Source organism: Scyliorhinus canicula, chromosome 21 (assembly GCF_902713615.1).
Source record: "Scyliorhinus canicula chromosome 21, sScyCan1.1, whole genome shotgun sequence".
Taxonomy (NCBI): domain Eukaryota; kingdom Metazoa; phylum Chordata; class Chondrichthyes; order Carcharhiniformes; family Scyliorhinidae; genus Scyliorhinus; species Scyliorhinus canicula.
In genome coordinates, this window is record NC_052166.1 from 23,373,399 (window position 1) to 23,392,321 (window position 18,923).

An 18,923-nucleotide genomic window follows, 5' to 3' on the forward strand; every position below is an offset into this window, starting at 1 on the left:
TTCTCCTGACGTCAACCTGAAGGTGCATTTGCGTATGTGCAGTTTTCCCCTTCAGTTGATTAAATGATCTTAGTGTCAAGGAGAGTTCATGTTTACTGCAGTGTCTTTATTATATGTAGCAGATGCAAGATTTGGGTTGGTCATGTGGTCTGAATTGAGGAAAGTAATTGGAATGGGGAAAGCCTATTATTAGGGATTAAGAATCGTTGTATGCGGGCAGTTTCATTAATACAAGGGCTGCAAATGCGCATGGGTGGGACATGTGCTCTCTGCAGTGCTATTACATGCAGTCTAACAAAAAGCATTCTGTCAAGTCTCTCTGTGGGGTAAGCGATGAAGTTTGGATTGAAAGACACACAGTCAATTCTCAGTTTTGCCAATTAGTGGGAGGTAATCTGGAAGTTGGGGCAAATGGGAAATTGCTTCAAGTAGCGTTTCACATGGCTCAGTGCTGGGACCCTTACTGTCCGTGTTATATATTCATGATTTGTACATGAACGTTGGGGTACGATTGCGAAATTTGCAGATAAAAGAGAGATTGACTGAATGGTGGGCAGTGTAGAGGATAGCTATAATCTCCAAAATGATATAGATACGTTGGTGGAGTAGGCAAAAAAGTGGCAGATGGAATTTAACAGAGAGGTATGAGGTCATGCATTTAGGGAGGTCAAACAGTTATAGGGAGTACACAATAAATGGGAATATACTAGGCGAGGGGGTAGATGGTGAGAGATCTTGTCGTACAAGTACACAGGTCCCCAAGGGCAGCAGTTCAAGTAGACAAGATTGGAAAGAAAGCTTATGGAATGCTCTCCTTTATTGGCAGAGGTATAGAATATAAAAGTACGGATATAATGTTGAAATTGTATAAAACACTGGTGAGGCCACAACTAGAGTACTGTGTGCAATCCTGGTCACCACATTACAGGAAGGACGTAATTGCTCCGGAGAGAGGATAGAAAAGGTTTAAAAGAACGTTGCCAGGGCTGGAAAAGTGTAGCTACGAGGAGAGATTGGATAGGTTGGGACTATTTTCCTTGGAACAAAGAAGGCTGAGGGGTGACTTCATTTAGTACAAAATTATGAGGGGAAGAGATAGAGCGGACAGGATAAAATTGTTTCCCTTGGTGGAGAATTCTAGAACCATGGGACATAGATTCAAGATAATTGGCAGAAGGTGTAGAGGGTACATGAGGAAAGACTTTTTTTACACAGAGGGTGGTGGGAGTCTGGAATTCGCTGCCGAGTTGGTGGTGGCAGCAGAGACCTGAAGCTCTTTTAAAAGGTACCTGGATCTGCACCTCAAGCGCTCTAAACTACATGGCTATGGACCGGATGCAGGAAGGTGGGATTAAAAAGGGCATCTGGGTGGCCTCAGGCTACCATGGACAAGATGGGCTGAATGGCCTCCTCCTGCGCAGTACTTTTTCTATGGTCTTGTCGGAGCATCACTATAAAGCCAATCGTAGGGGAAGACTTGATGTGAATGCTTGACAATTTGAGGTTGATGGCTGCTATGAATAGCTTTTCCTGTGCTAAATTTCATTCTCCCTTTCTTTTTTCACAGTGGGTACTGGCGTTCGAGATCTTTATACCATTGGTTCTCTTTTTCATTTTGCTGGGACTTCGACAGAAGAAACCAACCATTCCCGTCAAAGAAGGTACAGTATTTGGAGCAACTGATCTGAATGCTGTTGGAATTGTAGTAAAAATGGGATTGACTTTATGTTGGGAGAGTGGAGTCCAAACCCACCTGTTGAGATCCATTTTAATTGGAGTGGCTCTTTGGGATTTTAGAATTTGGTGGATTTGCGGATGGGGCTGTACCCTTCAAGTGGAACAGGAAATGCAGAAATTCATGGATAATTAATTTTACCAGGAAAGTTAGAATTCAAACATAATTTTTCAGTGACAAAAAGCACCAAGTTACTTTGTTTCTCTAGATGGTGGGATAACTAAAACGTCTGTGCTTCAGTCTTTGAAGTGACAATTCTTTAAGTCCGCGTACCGATTCTTAAAGTCTACTTTCAGAGTCTGAGCTTAAATTTAAAGATTTAGGGTTGATCTGGTTTGAGGTAGAGGTGTTCCCTATTTAATTGGAAGTAAGAACATTGAGAAACAAAGGATTTATGGAACTATGCTAGTTAAAAGTTAAGGTTCAGATGCTTCCTTCACCTTGATAGTTATTTATTCGGGTGCTCTCAAATGCCTTTTTTCCCCTCAAGTGTTTCCTTATCGGCACCTCATGGAAATGGGCATTTTTTTGCCTGCTAGCTTGAGGTGAAGATTGCAAGACTATTTAACCACGTGAAATTAGTTGTAAGCTGATGCTGTCCTCAACTTGAGTCCAAGCACCTGAATTTAACTTACACCGCCCCCTCCCCCCGCCCCCACCAACCACCACCTTGCCACCATCCACTAACTCGATTCACTTTCAGTCATTTGCCAACTATCCGAAGACCTTTCTCATTCTTGATATCTCCTTTCACAATGTGAGCTTCAGTTTAAAGATCAGGACTCATCTGGTTTGGAGTGGGTGGCATTCCCAGTCCTCTACTTACATACACTTAAGAGTGGATTTGTGGAACTAGGTTGGTCAGCTGTGTTCTTGGCCTGTTCTTCCCCAGACAGTAGCAGACACCATTGTTTGGTGAGATTCTGTATGCTCGAGGCTGATTTTCAAACAAAGAACCAGAGAAAGTTGATGGACAGAGAAAGGCCAACTGGTCACTCAAATCTGCCCCACACTCATGAGAGTTGGAGAATTAAGACTAAATTCTTCTGACCTCATGGCAACCATGCAATCTTCTGGAAGAGGCAATGAACCAGGAAGAAAAACGGGGCCAATAAAGAGGAAAAAAAACCCACTGCAATTTTTTTTTTCTGCTAACTTCAGGTGATCACAACCTTTTCAGGAGATCACATTGGCAATGTGTACATTAACTATCAAACCACTTAGCTTCTATATGGTGCAATCTCTACCTCTACAGATGCCATCCCGTCCTTGATGCCATTATCCTCGTGTTGGTCCATCTTGACGTTTCAATGGGGTGACTCTCTGTCTTTTCTGCCCGTTTGTTTTCTCATCCTTTCCACACTCATGGCTGAAACGCAGCGATGCAATAATGACAGCATTTGAACAACAGCAATTACCTGTGGGGTTTCAGATTGGAACTGAAATCCAGTCCATTTCTTATCCTTTAGGCTGGGCAGCTCCAATCAGAAACTATTAGTCAGTGCACTGTTTCGGGAATGATCTGCTTCAAACATTTAATTCTGTCGGAAAATAACAATCTAATCAGTGGGAACCAATTAAGGAATTAGTGTCCTGCCCATTAACAATGAGACGAGATTTCATTCACACCAAGAGGGTCACTTTGGGGAGGAGAGAACAAAACATTTGTGCGTGACACAGTGGGATGAGGTCCTTGAAGCGCAGCTTGAAGGAAGAAATGATCCTCTTCACCTGAAAAAAAGAGGACACTCCACTCAACACAACTGATTCATTTGATGTTGAGGAAACAGGATTTATTTTTTAAATTTAGAGTGCCCAATTCATTTTTTCCAATTAAGGGGCAATTTTTAGTGTGCTCAATCCACCTACCTTGCACATCTTTGGGTTGTGGGGGCAAAACCAACGCAAACACGGGGAGAATGTGCAAACTCCACCCGGACAGTGACCCAGAGCCGGGATCGAACCTGGGACCTCGGCTCCGTGAGGCAACAGGGCCAACCCACTGCGCCACCGTGCTGCCCAAAACAGGATTATTTGATTGCATTGCAACATTCCAGTACACAAACATGCTGGGTGGGGCTTTCACCCGTCTGTGGTGGACTCAATGGACATTTTGAAAATATAATCTGGATGCCAGAAATCTGATTTCATATTTCTTCTGAATGGAAGTCCACATAGAACATAGAACATAGAACAGTACAGCACAGAACAGGCCCTTCGGCCCTCAATGTTGTGCCGAGCCATGATCACCCTACTCAAACCCACGTATCCACCCTATACCCGTAACCCAACAACCCCCCCTTAACCTTACTTTTATTAGGACACTACGGGCAATTTAACATGGCCAATCCACCTAACCCGCACATCTTTGGACTGTGGGAGGAAACCGGAGCACCCGGAGGAAACCCATGCACACAGGGGGAGGACGTGCAGACTCCACACAGACAGTGACCCAGCCGGGAATCGAACCTGGGACCCTGGAGCTGTGAAGCATTTATGCTAACCACCATGCTACCCTGCTGCCCCGTCTGTGACATGATTTTCCGGCATTAATTGTTTGGGCTGTCAAGGTCCAAGATTAACTTTTATCATTAGCAAATGGCAAACCGCAGTACAAAAGCCACGATTGCACCACATGTTTTGTTTTAATTTGGTGACGGGATGTGGACGTCGCTGGCTAGGCCAGCATTCATTTCCCATCCTTGATTTCCCTCGAGAAGGTGGTGGTAAAATTGAAAATACGTTGAAATCTTGCCCTTTGTCCATTCTGTGACTCACTTGAGCTGATAGCTTTAATGTTTGGCATCGGCTTTATTGTCATAGAAACTTCCAGCTCACTTCCTGCCGGCCTCTATCTGTATGCACTTAATGCAATAATGATCCTACATAGATGATTTTATCATTGAAACAATGTTCAGTCATACCTGGCCAATAAACTAACATGTTCTAATCCTTGCAGCTCCAAATCTATGAATAGGCACACTTGTAGAACTAGTTACGTAAAATTATATATAATTTGCAGTACACAAACAGACCAACTGGACTACGTTGATATTTATGCTTCGTTTGAGACTCTGCGAACCCTACTGAGGTTCTTCTCTAGCTTTCCCTTAAGGAGTCTTACAACACCAGGTTAAAGTCCAACAGGTTTGTTTCAAACACTAGCTTTCGGAGCACTGCTCCTTCCTCAGGTGAATGGTGGAAGGTGGAATTCACCTGAGGAAGGAGCAGTCTCCGAAAGCTAGTGTTTGAAACAAACCTGTTGGACTTTAACCTGGTGTTGTAAGACTTCTTACTGTGCTCACCCCAGTCCAACGCCGGCATCTCCACATCATGGTTTCCCTTAAGGGATCTACGCCTCGCACCTCAACTATTCCTTGTGGTTGTGAGATCCATATTCTTTTAAACTTTTTTTTCCAATTAAGGAGCAATTTAACTTGGCCAATCCACCTACATTGAGGGGGTGAGACCCTGTGATACCTTTGTCATCTTTTTGTGTCCACATCAGGTGAGCGGGAATTGTGTGGTAGCTGCATCTCCCTGGAATGCTGCTTTTCCCGTTAGAATACTTAGCGAGGCAACTGGATGGCAGCACTGGCCTTCTGTCTGTGGAATCTGAATTATAAACCCGAGTCCATATTAATGGGATGAAAAATCCACTCTAATCTTCAATTACAACTCTATTTATCTTCTGAGATTAACACTGAGTAGAGGGAGCCCTATGTGGTACCTAACCTTTACACACCAAATTTAGGGAGTGTTTCATGCTGACGCACAGTGGGCAAAATTGGAAAAAAATTCAGTTTTCCAGTGGAAACATGCCTGTACAGATTAGGATTTTGAGGTACAAACCCCTTCTAATTAAAAAAGAAACTCTCCAAATTTTTAATTCTAACACTCAGGACCTCAGTTTTGCTTGACCTACAAGGAACAAATAACTGCTATTTATAAATCAAGTAAAATTTAGGGAACAATATTTTACATTTGCTTTATAAGAAGCAGTGAAGACAACATTGTTTCCAAATCTCCGCACCGGCCATGGCTGAGCCTTTCCGAGGCCGGCGCGGAGGGAAAGTGCCCCCATGGCACAGGCCCGCCCGCAGACCGGTGGGCCCCGATTGTGGGCCAGGCCACCGTGCCCCCCCCTCCGGGGCCATTCTGGCCGAAAACGGGCGTCCACTCGGCCATCGAGACCAAAAGAATTGCCGAGGGGGGGGGGGGGGGGGGGGGGTGGGGGGAGACGCTGCCAACATCCCCCGACTGGTGTGGTGCGATCCCCGCCCTCCGCCCGAAAACCGGCGGCGGAGAATTCGGCAGTCGGCGGTGGGACGGGATTCACGCCGCCCCCTCGGCGATTCTCTGACCAGGCGGGGGTTGGAGAATCCCGCCCACTAATTCTTCAACATTTATCTCTCGTTATTCAGCTCTTCCTTTTTTGGATTTGGTCCAAACCCATCCCACTGATGGCCTTAAGGTGTAAATCATCTTGTATCACCCCACCTCTAACTGGAGCCATCTAGACTAAAAATAAGTGCATGTCCATTTGCATTCCATCATTAACAAATGCACATTTCCTACCAGAGACAAAGAAGCCATAAATAAAGCCACATTCTCTTGTCAATACATTTGAATCCAAGCCCCATAGATATCAGAAAATAAAGACCCTCCTCTGGTAGAAATCAATTAAAGCAATACATGGTTTGTTTATATGTAAGATCACCTTAAATTCAGACTGTTTTAGCCAACTCTTCAAACTGAATTTTATAAAACACATAATTGTATTGTGGGCCATTAAGGCACATTAAGGCTTCAACTCAAAACTCAAAGGAATTTAGTCATAAAATAATAATACAATATTGTTTCTTCACAAACAACTTGAGCTCGTGTAAAGCATACCAACTAGCAGAAATTCAAACTGAACAATCTAATTTAAACTGTGGCTACAGAATAACACCGTGTTACAGATTATAAAAATTGGTAGAATTATCAAAATCTTGCATACCCTCGTTCCAACAGTCACCTTTTGAAACAAATCTTTTTATTGGCATTTTCAAAATTATATCCATTGCTGTTCGTTTTTATTTATTGTACAGTCACAAAGGTTCCTTCTTAGGTTTCTCTATCGTTCCAACAATCACAATAATTGTAGGTGAAAGGAAGATATCTGGTGTCCTCTGCTATTCTACTGCCTTACTAAATATTTGGGTCATTTAGTAAGCCTATTCTCTGCTCCAGGACCATTGCTGATGGTAAGTGAACTCTGAACTAGTGGTGGTGGTGAAGGGATAGTGTCCGAGGAGGTTTATAATGAGTTTTGTTTTGCCTACAGCCAATCGTCTGACTTGAAAGAAAAATGAAATGTGCATATTCTTTTTAAATGATGTTACTGAGGCGGATAGATGGAATGGAATAACGGATTAGCCATTAGCTAACTGAAATGTGGATCAGGCTTCAGCGACTAAATGGCTCGCTCTTGTTTCTGTGATTCTAATGCAGTGTCATTTTACTGTGACTTAACAGCCCTGGATTTTTCCACATGCAAAGCCTAGATTTGAAGCCTACCCTGTTGTATCACATTTACTGGGTTTTACAGAGCCATTTGGTTGCAAGGTCCTCAACTGATCACAATCCCTGTTGTCAGGTGGACTAGTCATAGGGAACTTGTTTTGCTCAATGCAAGCCATAGGTATGGTTTGCCGCCCCTTGAAGTAACAAGAAATGAGTGAAGCCGGACGTTTGAAGTAAGGGACGAGATAAGAGGTTGTCTGTTCTCAACCAGCAATGGTGACCTTGACCCTCGCATCTTGTTGCTACACTGCCATTGGCCGGAGAGACCTTGGGAAAGGAGGGCCTGATAGGAAAGGCTTCAACAACCAATAACTCCTTATTGGCCTAGATTATACTTTGCCGTCCAATAGGATTTTAGTAAAGTCTGAAATGTAGCCACTACAATTTTTTTTCAGTTTGGATGCAAGGATTTTTAAAAAATCACAATTTAACTCTAATCTTTTTGTCATTGAGTGTCAATTTTTGTTACAGCTACCAATTACTTTTTGCAATATTCCTTTGTAAAAGGAGCAAATAAATGAGCAAAAAGCAGCAATATTTTGCAAAGACTACTCTTATAGGGAATGACATAAGGTTTATTATAATGAAGAAAGGCCTTTTCTCTGAGAGGGTTTGTTGACTGACAGTCTGTTACATGTTAATATTCCCATTTACTTTGCTGGTTACGTCCACAGGTTGCATGCAATAATTGCCTGTTTTGTTTTTGCACTGATTTAATTGTCTCCAATACTCTGTATTTTCTGTCTCTGTGATTTGTGCTGGTTCAGAATGTGCAGACTCATTATGTTCCTGTGCACTCCTCTAAGTTTAAAAATACCCACTCAATCACATAATTGCAGCTACACCTGGTTCGAACATAAAAACAAAATAGTCACTTTGAGCTGGAGTCAAGTAATTTCATACAGCAACCTCTGGGCAGCACAAGTGGATAGCACTGTGGCTACACAGTGCCAGGGTCCTAGGTTTGATTCCCCGCTGAGTCACTGTCTGTGCGGAGTCTGCACATTCTCCCCGTGTCTGCGTTGGGTTTCCTCCGGGTGTTCCGGCCTCCTCCTACAGTCCAAAGACGTGCAGGTTAGATGGATTGGCCAATGCTAAATTGCCCTTAGTAACCAAAAAAAGGTTAGGAGGGGTTATTGGGTTACCGGGATAGGGTGGATGTGAGGACTTAAGTGGGTCGGTGCAGACTCGATGGGCCGAATGGCCTCCTTCTGCACTGTATGTTCTATGTTCTGACAACACTGCCGCAAGTCAATTAGTGTGAACGTTTCAAAGATAATTTGTCAATAAACTCGCTTCTACTACTGCATTCTCTTACAAACCTCAGAACCTGCTGATGTTTTGCCTTCCCTCTGTCCTGCACCCCAAATATTGAAGCCAGGTAACATGGAGTCATTCAGATTGCAGGGGCCAACCCATAGACAGCCTCGCTGCGCGATCATCCAGCAAACTAACGGGGATTGGGTAGTGGATGTGGGGATGGAAGGGCAGAGATCCTGTATCTGCACACTCTTGCTTGATATTGTGAGCTGCTCCACCCAGTGGCCTCCCCTAGTAACTCATGAAGTTTATTCCATTTGTGGTAGGAGATTGGGATCTTGACAGGGAATTTAGTATGGAGTATTTTCAATCTCTCCACTTGAAGAGCAGGTCTATTTTTGACATGCCCAGTGCAAGAAGCTAAAGAGGTCATTCAAAAATAATTGTCTATCATCATCAAGATCTGTACTGTCATATAGCCAAACAGATTGAAGCAATGCGTGTCCACATGCAGTTGATCTGGACAACATTCAGGCTTCTTGGGCTGAGAAGTGGCAAGTAACATTTGCACAACAAAAGTGCCAGGCAATGCCCATGTCCAATCATTGCCCTTTCAAATTCAATGGCATTACCATCGCCGAATCCTCCAGGATCAACGTTCTGGAAGTTTCCATTGACCAGAAACTGAACTGGACTAGTCATGTGGCTTCAAAGTAGGTTAGAGGCTAGGAATCCTGCACTTCCTGACACCCCAAAGCCTGTCTACTATCTACAAGGCACAGGTTGGTTACAGTAATTTAATACTCTCTGCTTGCCTGGATAAGTGCAGCTCCAACTATACTGATCAAGCTGGACACCATCCAGGGCAAAGCAGCCTGCTTGATTGGCATCCCCTCCACAAACATTCACTCCCTCCACCACTGACACGCACCAAGCCGTGGGTATCATCTACAAGATGCACTGCTGGGACTCATCAAGGCTCCTTAAGCAGCACCTTCCAAACCTGTGACCTATGCCACCTAGAAGGGCAAGGGCAGCAGGTGCATGGGAACACCACATAGGGACAATGCCCCTCCAATTCACACACCACTATGAATTGGGACTGTACTGTCATTCCTTCATTGTTACTGGGTCAAAATTCTGGAACACCCTCCCTAACAGCACTGTGGGTGTACCTACACCGCATGGACTTCACAAAGGAAGTTATGAGCTATAAATGCTGGCCTAGCCAGCCGTACCCACATCCCATGTCTGCAGTTACTTGCGAGTTAATTTTAATGTTCAGGTGGCATTGAGACAACACTGGCTCTTGATAAGTTTAGTTCTGGTGTGTCAGATACCTTGGTACCAAGTTCAAGTCTTTTTTTAAAACATATTTTTATTCTCCTCATTTTTCACATTTTCTCCAAATTTACACCCACCAACAATAAACAATAATCAGTAACAGATATGTCAATCCCCATATCAATAACAGCGATCCCATCCTCTCACCAAACCCCAAACATTAGCCCGCATGTTCACATAAACAAATGACAAAAAGGAATTAGGAATCACCCATAGTTCCATTAACACACACAGTCCCCCTCCCCACAACCCTCCCACCCACCCCTCCCCAACTAATGTTCGATGTTATCCAGTTCTTGAATGTGCATAATGAGTAATGCCCATGAATTGTTGAACTCCTCCGAGCTTCTCCTCAGTTCAAACTTAACCTCTCAAGAGTCAAGAATTCCAACAGGTCCCCCCGCCACGCCAGGGCACAGGGTGGAGCGGTTGCTCTCCAACCCATCAGGATCCGCCTTCCATCTGCCTCTGCACCCGTTTCCAACCCTGGCTGGTCCGACACCCCGAACATGGCCTCTCGGGGGCCCTGGTCCAGTTTCACGTGCACCACTTTAGAAATTATCCTAAAACCCTCCTTCCAGTAATCCTCTAGCTTTGGACAGGACCAAAACATATGGACGTGATTAGCGGCCCTCTTTCCACCCCCCGCAACGTTCACACACATCTTCTACGCCTTCAAAGAATCGGCTCAAACTCGCCCCCGTGAGGTATACCACCTTCAGCTGTATCAGCCCCAACCTCACACACGAGGTGGAGGCATTCACTCTCCGGAGCACCTCACATCAGAACCCCTCCTCCATATCCTCTCCCAACTCTTCCACTTTGCTATGATCCCTTACAGTGGTGCCTTCTCCTCTTCCAAACTAGCTCCGTAAACCGCCGACACTACCCCCTTCTCCAGTCCCCCTGTCGTCACCACTTCCTCCAGCAATGTGGAGGCCGGCTCCACTGGGAAGCTCTGAAACTCCTTTCTGGCAAAATCTCGAACCTGCATGTATCTAAACATTTCCCCCTGCTCCAGCCCATACTTCGCTTCCAGATCCTTCAACCCTGCAAACTGACCCCGAAGAAACAAATCTTTTAGTGTCTTAATCCCCTTTTCCTCCCATTTCCGAAAATTTCCATCCCACATCCCTGGCTCAAATCCGTGGTTTCCCCGAATCGGCATTTCCCTTGACCCTGCCCCCAACCCGAATTGTTGGCGAAACTGCCTCCAAATTCTCAATGAAGCTATTATTACCGGACTCCCTGAGTATTTCCCCGGGGCCATCAGGAGAGGCGTTGTTGCTAGCACCTTCATTCCTGACCCCCTACACAAACTTTCCTCCATTCTGATCCACTGGGAATCAACCCCGCTGACCCAGCTCCGCACCTTCTCCACATTCACCGCCCAGTAGTAATGCATCAGGTTCGGGAGACCCAAACCTCCTGCCTGCCTTCCCCTCTGTAACAGCACCTTTCTAACCCTGGTCACCTTCCCTCCCCATATGAAGGAAGTAATCCTTCCCTCAATCTCCCTGAAGAAAGCCTTTGGCAGGAAAATCGGTAGACATTGAAAAATACACAGAAATCGCGGCAACACGTTCATTTTAACCGCCTGTACCCGACCCGCCAGTGACAGAGGGCGACCATCCCACCTTGCCAGATCAGCTTTCACTCTCCCCACCAAGCTAGAAATGTTGTACCTGCGGAGCCTCCCCCTCCCCCCACTCCCACTCCCCCCCCCCCCCCCCCTCCCCACTCCCGGGCAACCTGCACCCCCAGGTACCTAAAGTGAATCCCTGCCCTACGGAATGGCAGCCCCCCACCCCCGGCCGAGACACCACAAAATACTCACTCTTGTCTCGATTTAGTTTGTACCCCGAGAAAGACCCAAACACCTGAAGCAGCTCCAATATTCCCCCTATTAACACACTCGGTTCCGACACGTATAACAACAAGTAATCGGCATATAAGGCCACCCTATGCTCTGTTCCCCCACCCCGCACTATTCCATTCCATACCCCCGAACTTCTTAATGTGATGGCCAACGGCTCAATCACAAGTACAAACAGCAGGGGGGGACATAGGACATCCCTGCCTCGTCCCACGGTGGAGAGAAAAGTATCTCGCGCTGATGTTGCTTGTTCGGGCACTCGCCCTCGGTTCCTTATGTAGTAGCTTTACCCAGTTCACAAATCTTGGTCCAATCCCAAACCGTCCAAACGGCCATCAAGTACCCCCATTGTCCCCGGTCAAACGCCTTCTCAGCGCCTAGTGCCACAACCACCTCTGTTTCCTTCCCCTCCGCCGGTCCCATAACCACATTGTTTGAAAAGAGCGACCTCCCACTCACGAACCCCGTCTGATCTTCATCTATCACCTTCGGGAGGCACTCCTCCAGCCTACCCGCCAGTACATTCGCCAATACTTTTGCGTCCACATTGTGCTTATACGACCCACACTCCGGGTCCTTATCTTTTTTTAGTCCAAGTGGAACTCTTGAAGCATGTGATAGCAAATGTCCTTTATATCCACTTAGCTGGGACAGGGGAGGAGAAGAGAGTGCAATTTATCTCATTCGAACCTGATCCTACTGTCACTTCTATTTCATAATCCATATGTTGTTCCTCCTCCTTTATATTGTTGCAGTAATGCCCGTGGCAACATTCAGCCCACATGCCATTCAAGTTCTCTTTATGCTCTGAGATGATCCTGCAACTTTCAACAGCAAAACCAGAGAAAAGATCAGCCACGTGTGAAATTTTGGGGAGTATCCCATTTCTTTTGCCCCATGCCCCGCCTTAACACTGCCTGGAGAATATAATGCTGACAGAGCTCACCACTTGTTCCTTTACTTGTATCAGAAGGCGTCATAATTCATTCATGCTTACAGCACTTACAGGTTCTGAGTCTCTTGTCACATGAGAAAGAAGGCTTGGGGCACGGCAGACAATTCTAACTAGATCAACATCTGAAGAGCAACGGAAGGTGTCACATCATTTATATTGACAGACTGAGACCACCCATACACACACTCACGGGCATGCACACACTCACGGGCACACACACACTTGCACATACACACACACACACTTGCACATATATATATATATACACACACACATACTCGCACATACATACACTCATGCACGCACACGTATAAACATACTCACATAACGCACTCATACACATACTCGTGTACACATACCCGTGTACACATACTCGTGCACACACACACACCCACACACACCCACACACACATACACGCAGTCACATACACACACACACACTCTGTGGTTTAGTATTTATTGTATTTATTGTATTATGGTGAATTCTCAGAGTTCTCAATTCATTTTAATATTTGATTTTTTTTTCCTTTCCTCGTTGTGTGTTTTCTTTCTTTGTAACATCCTTTTCTTTTCACCTGTCCACCTGCTTGACTTGCTGCCATGCTGCATGCTGTCCAGTCTGTAAGTTACTGGTTTGGATGTTTTTTTTTTCCTTCAGGCAAAGCGACGTGGGAAAGTAGTTTAACTTTCTGCATTGCTTCGAGTTGTGATCAAGCGATAACATGTCTCCTTCAACTATTAATTGTAATGACTAGACTAGACCTGAGGACTGATGAACACTGTCACATACTCTGCAACGCACTTGACTTCAATTTAGTAAGGGTATTGCCCTTGTGGAATGTTATGTGGCATTCACTTGGATTGTGAACTAAGCAGCCTGTGCTTCTGCTATACCGAAAACAGCTTTCATTTCATCACAACCAAACATTAAAGGCTAACCCAACTTTCAAACATTATTGGATATTGTGATGGAGTGGTTAAAGTCACTGCCGCAACTAAGATTCTTTCCCAAGCAACCAGTTTGTTAATCCTGTGGTGGAGATTTCAGGCCAAGCTGAGCTTGAATGACTAAGAAATAATTAAAACAAATACTGTTCCCGTTGGCAGTCGTAGGAAGCGCTGTATTCCCCCCATTCGTGGATGTGTCAGTAACATTCACCAGGGCACCTCTAAGTGCAGCATAGCATAAATCTGGCTTCTGCTCTCATCTCCGTCCTCTTTTAATGCAAGCTAGCGGGCAGGTAGAGGGGGGTGTGTGTGATGGAGGAATGTCGCATTAAGGAGCAGCATCGAGCGACCAGCTGCTTGAGCAAACTTGCAGCGAGTGTTTTTCCTCAGTGTTCAAAATAAACAGAACAGTGCTTTTAGGTCCTGTTATTAAAACTAAAACTAACTGCAGGAACTTTATCGATACTCACCGTGAAGTAAAAGAGAATCAGCTGAGCCGTGCTCTTTCACTACTTAACATGATGTCAGTGATATTGTGAGGGTGATAAGTTGAGTAAGAAGATCGGCCATTTCAGATTTAAATCCTGCACTGGAGTACCTCAACTCTGCGAAGCCAACATGTTTGGCAAGGGTGTGAGGCTGAAAATATCAGCAGGAGCACTGCCATGCTCCGCTTTTTACAAATCATCATATATAAAAGAATCCTCTGCATGCTACAGTGCCTGTTAACCATAGCAAGAGACTTGGGAAATGAGGGGCGGGATTCTCTCAGCCCGGGACTGGCACGAATCGCACCATGCCGCCCCAACGGCGGCACGCGATTCTCCGCAGAGCGGAGATACGGCGGCATTGGCGCCAGCGTGGTTGGCGCGGCGCCGGTCGGGGGCTGCTCTTCGCGGCTGGCCTCCGATTCTCTGCCCGGGATGGGCCGAGCGGCTGTTGTGAAAACGCTGAGTCCCACCAGGGCCTCCACACCTGCTCTTAGCTGGCGGGCACTCGGCGTGTAATGGTCGGGGGCGGCCTGTTGGGGGAGGGGGGGGGGGTTGGCATCCAATGTGGCCTGGTCCGCAATGGCTGGGGGGCCTCCTTTCCTACGCGCCGGCTCCTGTAGCCCTGTGCCATGTTACGTCGGGGCCGGCGTGTTGGAGGAAGCCACTGCGCATGCATGAGTTGGCGCCGGTACCACTGCGCATGAGCGGATCCCACAGCGGCCAGTTCAAGCCGGGATCAGCAGCTGGAGTGGCGTGAACTGCTCCAGTGCCGTGCTTGCCCCCTGTAGGGGCCAGATTTAGTCGTCGGGTCGGCCCGTTCACGCCATCGTAAAATGCGATGGTGTTTACAACGGCGTGGACACTCTGCCACAGGATTAGAGAATCCCGCCCGAGGTTTGGGCACAGATCAGTCTGATTTATTTAAGTGTTGGAACAGGCTGGAGGGGCTGAATGGCATGTTCCTGGTCCTAAAAGTAAAACTGGAAAACCTTTATTGAGAAGGGCGGCATGGTGGCACAATGGTTATCACTGGTGCCTCACAGTGCCAGGGACCCGGTTCAATTCTAACCCTGAGTCACTGTCTGTGTGGAGTTTGCACATTCTCCCCTTGTCTGCGTGGGTTTCCTCCGGGTGCTCTCTTTCCTCCTCCAACTGTCCAAAGAATTGCAGGTTGGGTGGATTGGCCATGCTAAATTGCCCCCTTAGTGTTCAAAATGGTTAGGTGAGGTTATGGGGATAGGGCGGTGGCGTGGGCCTGGGTGGGGTGCTCTTTTAGAGGGTTGTTGCAGACACGATGGGCCGAATAGCTTCCTTCTGCACTGTAAGGATTCTATGGATTCTTAAACTATTCTGGGGAATACTCAGCTTAAATCGTACTGGAAGTGCTGGAAAATACTCAGCAGGTCAGGCAGCATCTGTGGAAAAAGAAACAGTTAGATTCTCTGGTCTGTGACCTTTAAGTCTGTACCTTTTCCGGCACCTGCTATTTTTCTTTCTGACTTCCAACACCTACAGTGTTATATATTTATACTCTTGAACGAAGACTGCTTTCCCCAAAACTCTGATTGAGGGTTTAACCCTTTGATAGAGACCCACCTTCATGGTTATGCTAAAACCTTAGTATCACACCAGGGAAAACCACTTCACATTGATGCTGAATTTGTAGTATCCTATGGATTGGACTTAAATATCAACATTAATTTTATTGAGTGTATAGGAGTTTATTTTGGAATAGAGCCAAGTATCCACCTGAACTTTAAGGATGTCGAACCTGGTGGCAAAGACCTTTGGAATGGCTACAACCCTGAAGTGTATGGATCAGTAAAACGTTCAATACAGAACCTTTATAAAGCAACATGATTTTTGATGCAGTAGATGTTCAAAATCATTCAAGAAGCAAAATAGAATATTGCTGAAGAACAAGGTTATGGTTGCTACATTGGCTCATAATTTGGAGGTGTTGCTCTAACCGCTAACCTTCAGAAATAGCCACGGTGGTTAAACAAAGTCAACCTGCATTAGCCAGTCCACAGTAGTTGTTTGTGTAGCCTTGAGTGGCCAGTAACGGTGCCATTTTGGTTTGGTAGCCAATTGGCACTTGCTCACTTGTGGGCAATACTTTGCTCTCCTTATGTTATAAAGATTGGCACTTTCTCATCAAGCTGTTCTCCTATTGCATTATGCAGTGAAGCACTGAATGTTGCAGAGGTGGGAGAATCTTCATCAGTCCTCACATATCATAACCTTCATAATCCAATCTGAAGATTACATTAATATATTCAGCCATTGGGGAAGTACTCCTGAGTGCGAACCTCATTTCAAATCTGTTGTATTTTGACCAGAGTGGATGTTTCCAATGGCCAAACCTCAAGACAAATAAACTCACATGGGTCTTCAACTTAGTGTCAATGCTGGGAATCAAAGGATTGCTCCACAGAGTGGGCTATGATTTGTGTCTCTGCTTCCTCATAGTGATCAGAGGTTACAATCCATGGTTCCAATTTTTTGGGCATCCACTGTGGCTCACCAGATTATACTTAAATAAGCAGGAGAAAAGCAATGGCAGAATCGACGGAAGGAAAAATTGCTTTGTAAAGTTGTAGCTTAATCCAGACAATTCATGGGTATGATTGTCAGTTTCTGATCGCCAACAGAATGCAGAGAGAAGTCACAATTCTGATATTTAGAAATCATTCCAATTTGTCACCTTCAATGAAAGTTTATGGGGTTAGTGACGGGGTTTCTCATTATAATGGCACTAATGGGCACATGTAGAACCTCGGTTGCATTATCATGTCATTCTAACCCTCCTCAAACCCAATCCCATTCCAGGCAATGGCCTCCTGTGCACTTTGCCTTCATGAAACACAACATTCTCGGACGATTCAGGGTGCTTCCCATGCCTTTGACTACATTAGTGGAGTCCGGATCTCCCTCCTCCATTTGAAGACCGATGTGATCCACCTCACCGAGGAATTGGGGCTCCGCAGGTTCCTTGGTTCCGATAGAACCAAATGGCTGGACACTAATATAGCAAAGAGCGGCCACCGGTGGCTCCATCCCCTCTTCATCCTTTGCCTTGTAAGGATCAAGGAGAGGTCCAGCTCCTTACTGGGGGAAGAGGAAACTCTTGGACACAAAGGAAGCTCGGAGTAGCTGAGTCTCCGCCATTATCCAGGGTTTTCTGCTGGAGCTGTAGTCAGAGACTGACAGAGTCTCTGAGGAATTTTGGCTGCCCTAGCTTACCAGCCAAATGAAACAATTTATCTTGCTTCAAAGGAACAACACTTCCAGTGAAATCAGGGTAATTAATATAAAAACAAACTAATTGGATCTTCTGATGAAAGATGCAATCTGACCTCTGACCAAAAGAAGTGGTTCAAACATTCGAAAAATGCACCGACAAGCAAGTGGTTTAATACAGGCATTTTGAGTGGGTTAACCTGTCAGGAGAGTTTAGACCCTCTCCACGTTACCTAGAGAATTCTACAATTAAAAATAATCCTATTGCTATCTCCAATTGATGAAGGAAATTGGATGTATACACTACGGGTCCCTTTCATGTTTTAATGGTTATTGATTGCTCATTGGTCTGAATACCCTGTTAAATGGCTGAATATATTGCAATAATGAGTACTAATGGTAAGACATCAGTTTTGAATGGTAAAGATATGTGTAAGAATTATCTCGTCCTGCATTTTCTTCTGCTGCTATGGACGTATTTTTTTTATTTGTTTCACTGGGACAGTGTGTCCATGTCTGCGTCCAGGCTCTGGGTGTAGTGGGTTTAAGGGATGGAGATGATCTAATGTTTGCAAATGCACTAATATTCGGATGATAACCTTTCCGCTTAATTCTCCATTTCCTAAAAAAAAAGATGAGGTGCACAAAGTACTCCTACTAATGGACTTGGGAATTTGCAGGGAATTATGTAGACTTGTTTCAATTCTTTCCAGGTATGAGGTCAAAAGCATCATATGGTGAAATTAACAATGACATGAAAATCAACGGAGCAAATATTTCAAACACGGTTGATTTCCTAGACCTGAGATTGGCCTCCAGACACTTTCACAAGAAGTTAATTCATTATTTGTCAATGCTGATCTCAGCAGGTAACAGCTTCAAAGGAAAGACTAAAACTTTCAAGTAATACTCAACGGAGGTAGTTCGTGCAGCAAATTCATTTTTTTTCTCGTTTCTTTATCTTCTCTTTCTCCCCCCCGCCCCCCAAGATCAAATTTAGAAGGTTTTTTTTCCCTCTCCATCATCCGGTTTTCCAATCCGCTGGACAGGTGACACATTCCCAGATCTTGGTCTCTGACATTCCTGCGGTGCAGCCACATTCCCAACTGTAACATCAGAGTGAAGTGAGTTGTCTTCACCTCGACAGTGCAGTTAGATTGTAGCTTCGGCATGAATCTGGTATCAGACCCAGGCTGTCATAGGAAGAAGCTCAGTGAGACTGTACCGGAGGAAGGTGTCTTACACGCCCTTCGCTTTGGTACAGGTCCCGACAGTGATGCGCATGCCCAACAGCATAGAAATACAGAGAAACTGCAGGGCGGACACAAGTTTGGCACATCCGCTTGTGTTGCTATTATCACCACGCGAGTATTAATCTCTAGTCCCCTTTCCTTCAGCCACCTACACGGTGTCAACCCGTTCTTTAATAATGACATGGCCTCTGCTTTCGGCCTTAGCTCTGGTGGTGCATTCCAAACCTTCACAGTGCCGATACGTTTTTTT

General features: G+C 45.4%; 1 protein-coding gene across 3 annotated transcripts in view; it reads left to right on the forward strand.

Annotated features, from left to right (window-relative positions):
- abca2 (ATP-binding cassette, sub-family A (ABC1), member 2) overlaps nt 1-18,923 on the forward strand; it is a 577,021-nt gene that overhangs the window by 189,728 nt on the left and 368,370 nt on the right. For 2 of the 3 annotated variants that reach the window (XM_038782183.1, XM_038782185.1), the window contains exons 2-3: nt 1,568-1,661; nt 7,930-7,932. In XM_038782183.1, coding sequence (XP_038638111.1) covers nt 1,568-1,661; nt 7,930-7,932 — 97 coding nt within the window. The remainder of the gene's footprint in view (nt 1-1,567; nt 1,662-7,929; nt 7,933-18,923) is intronic. The other variant, XM_038782184.1, reaches the window with a different exon arrangement.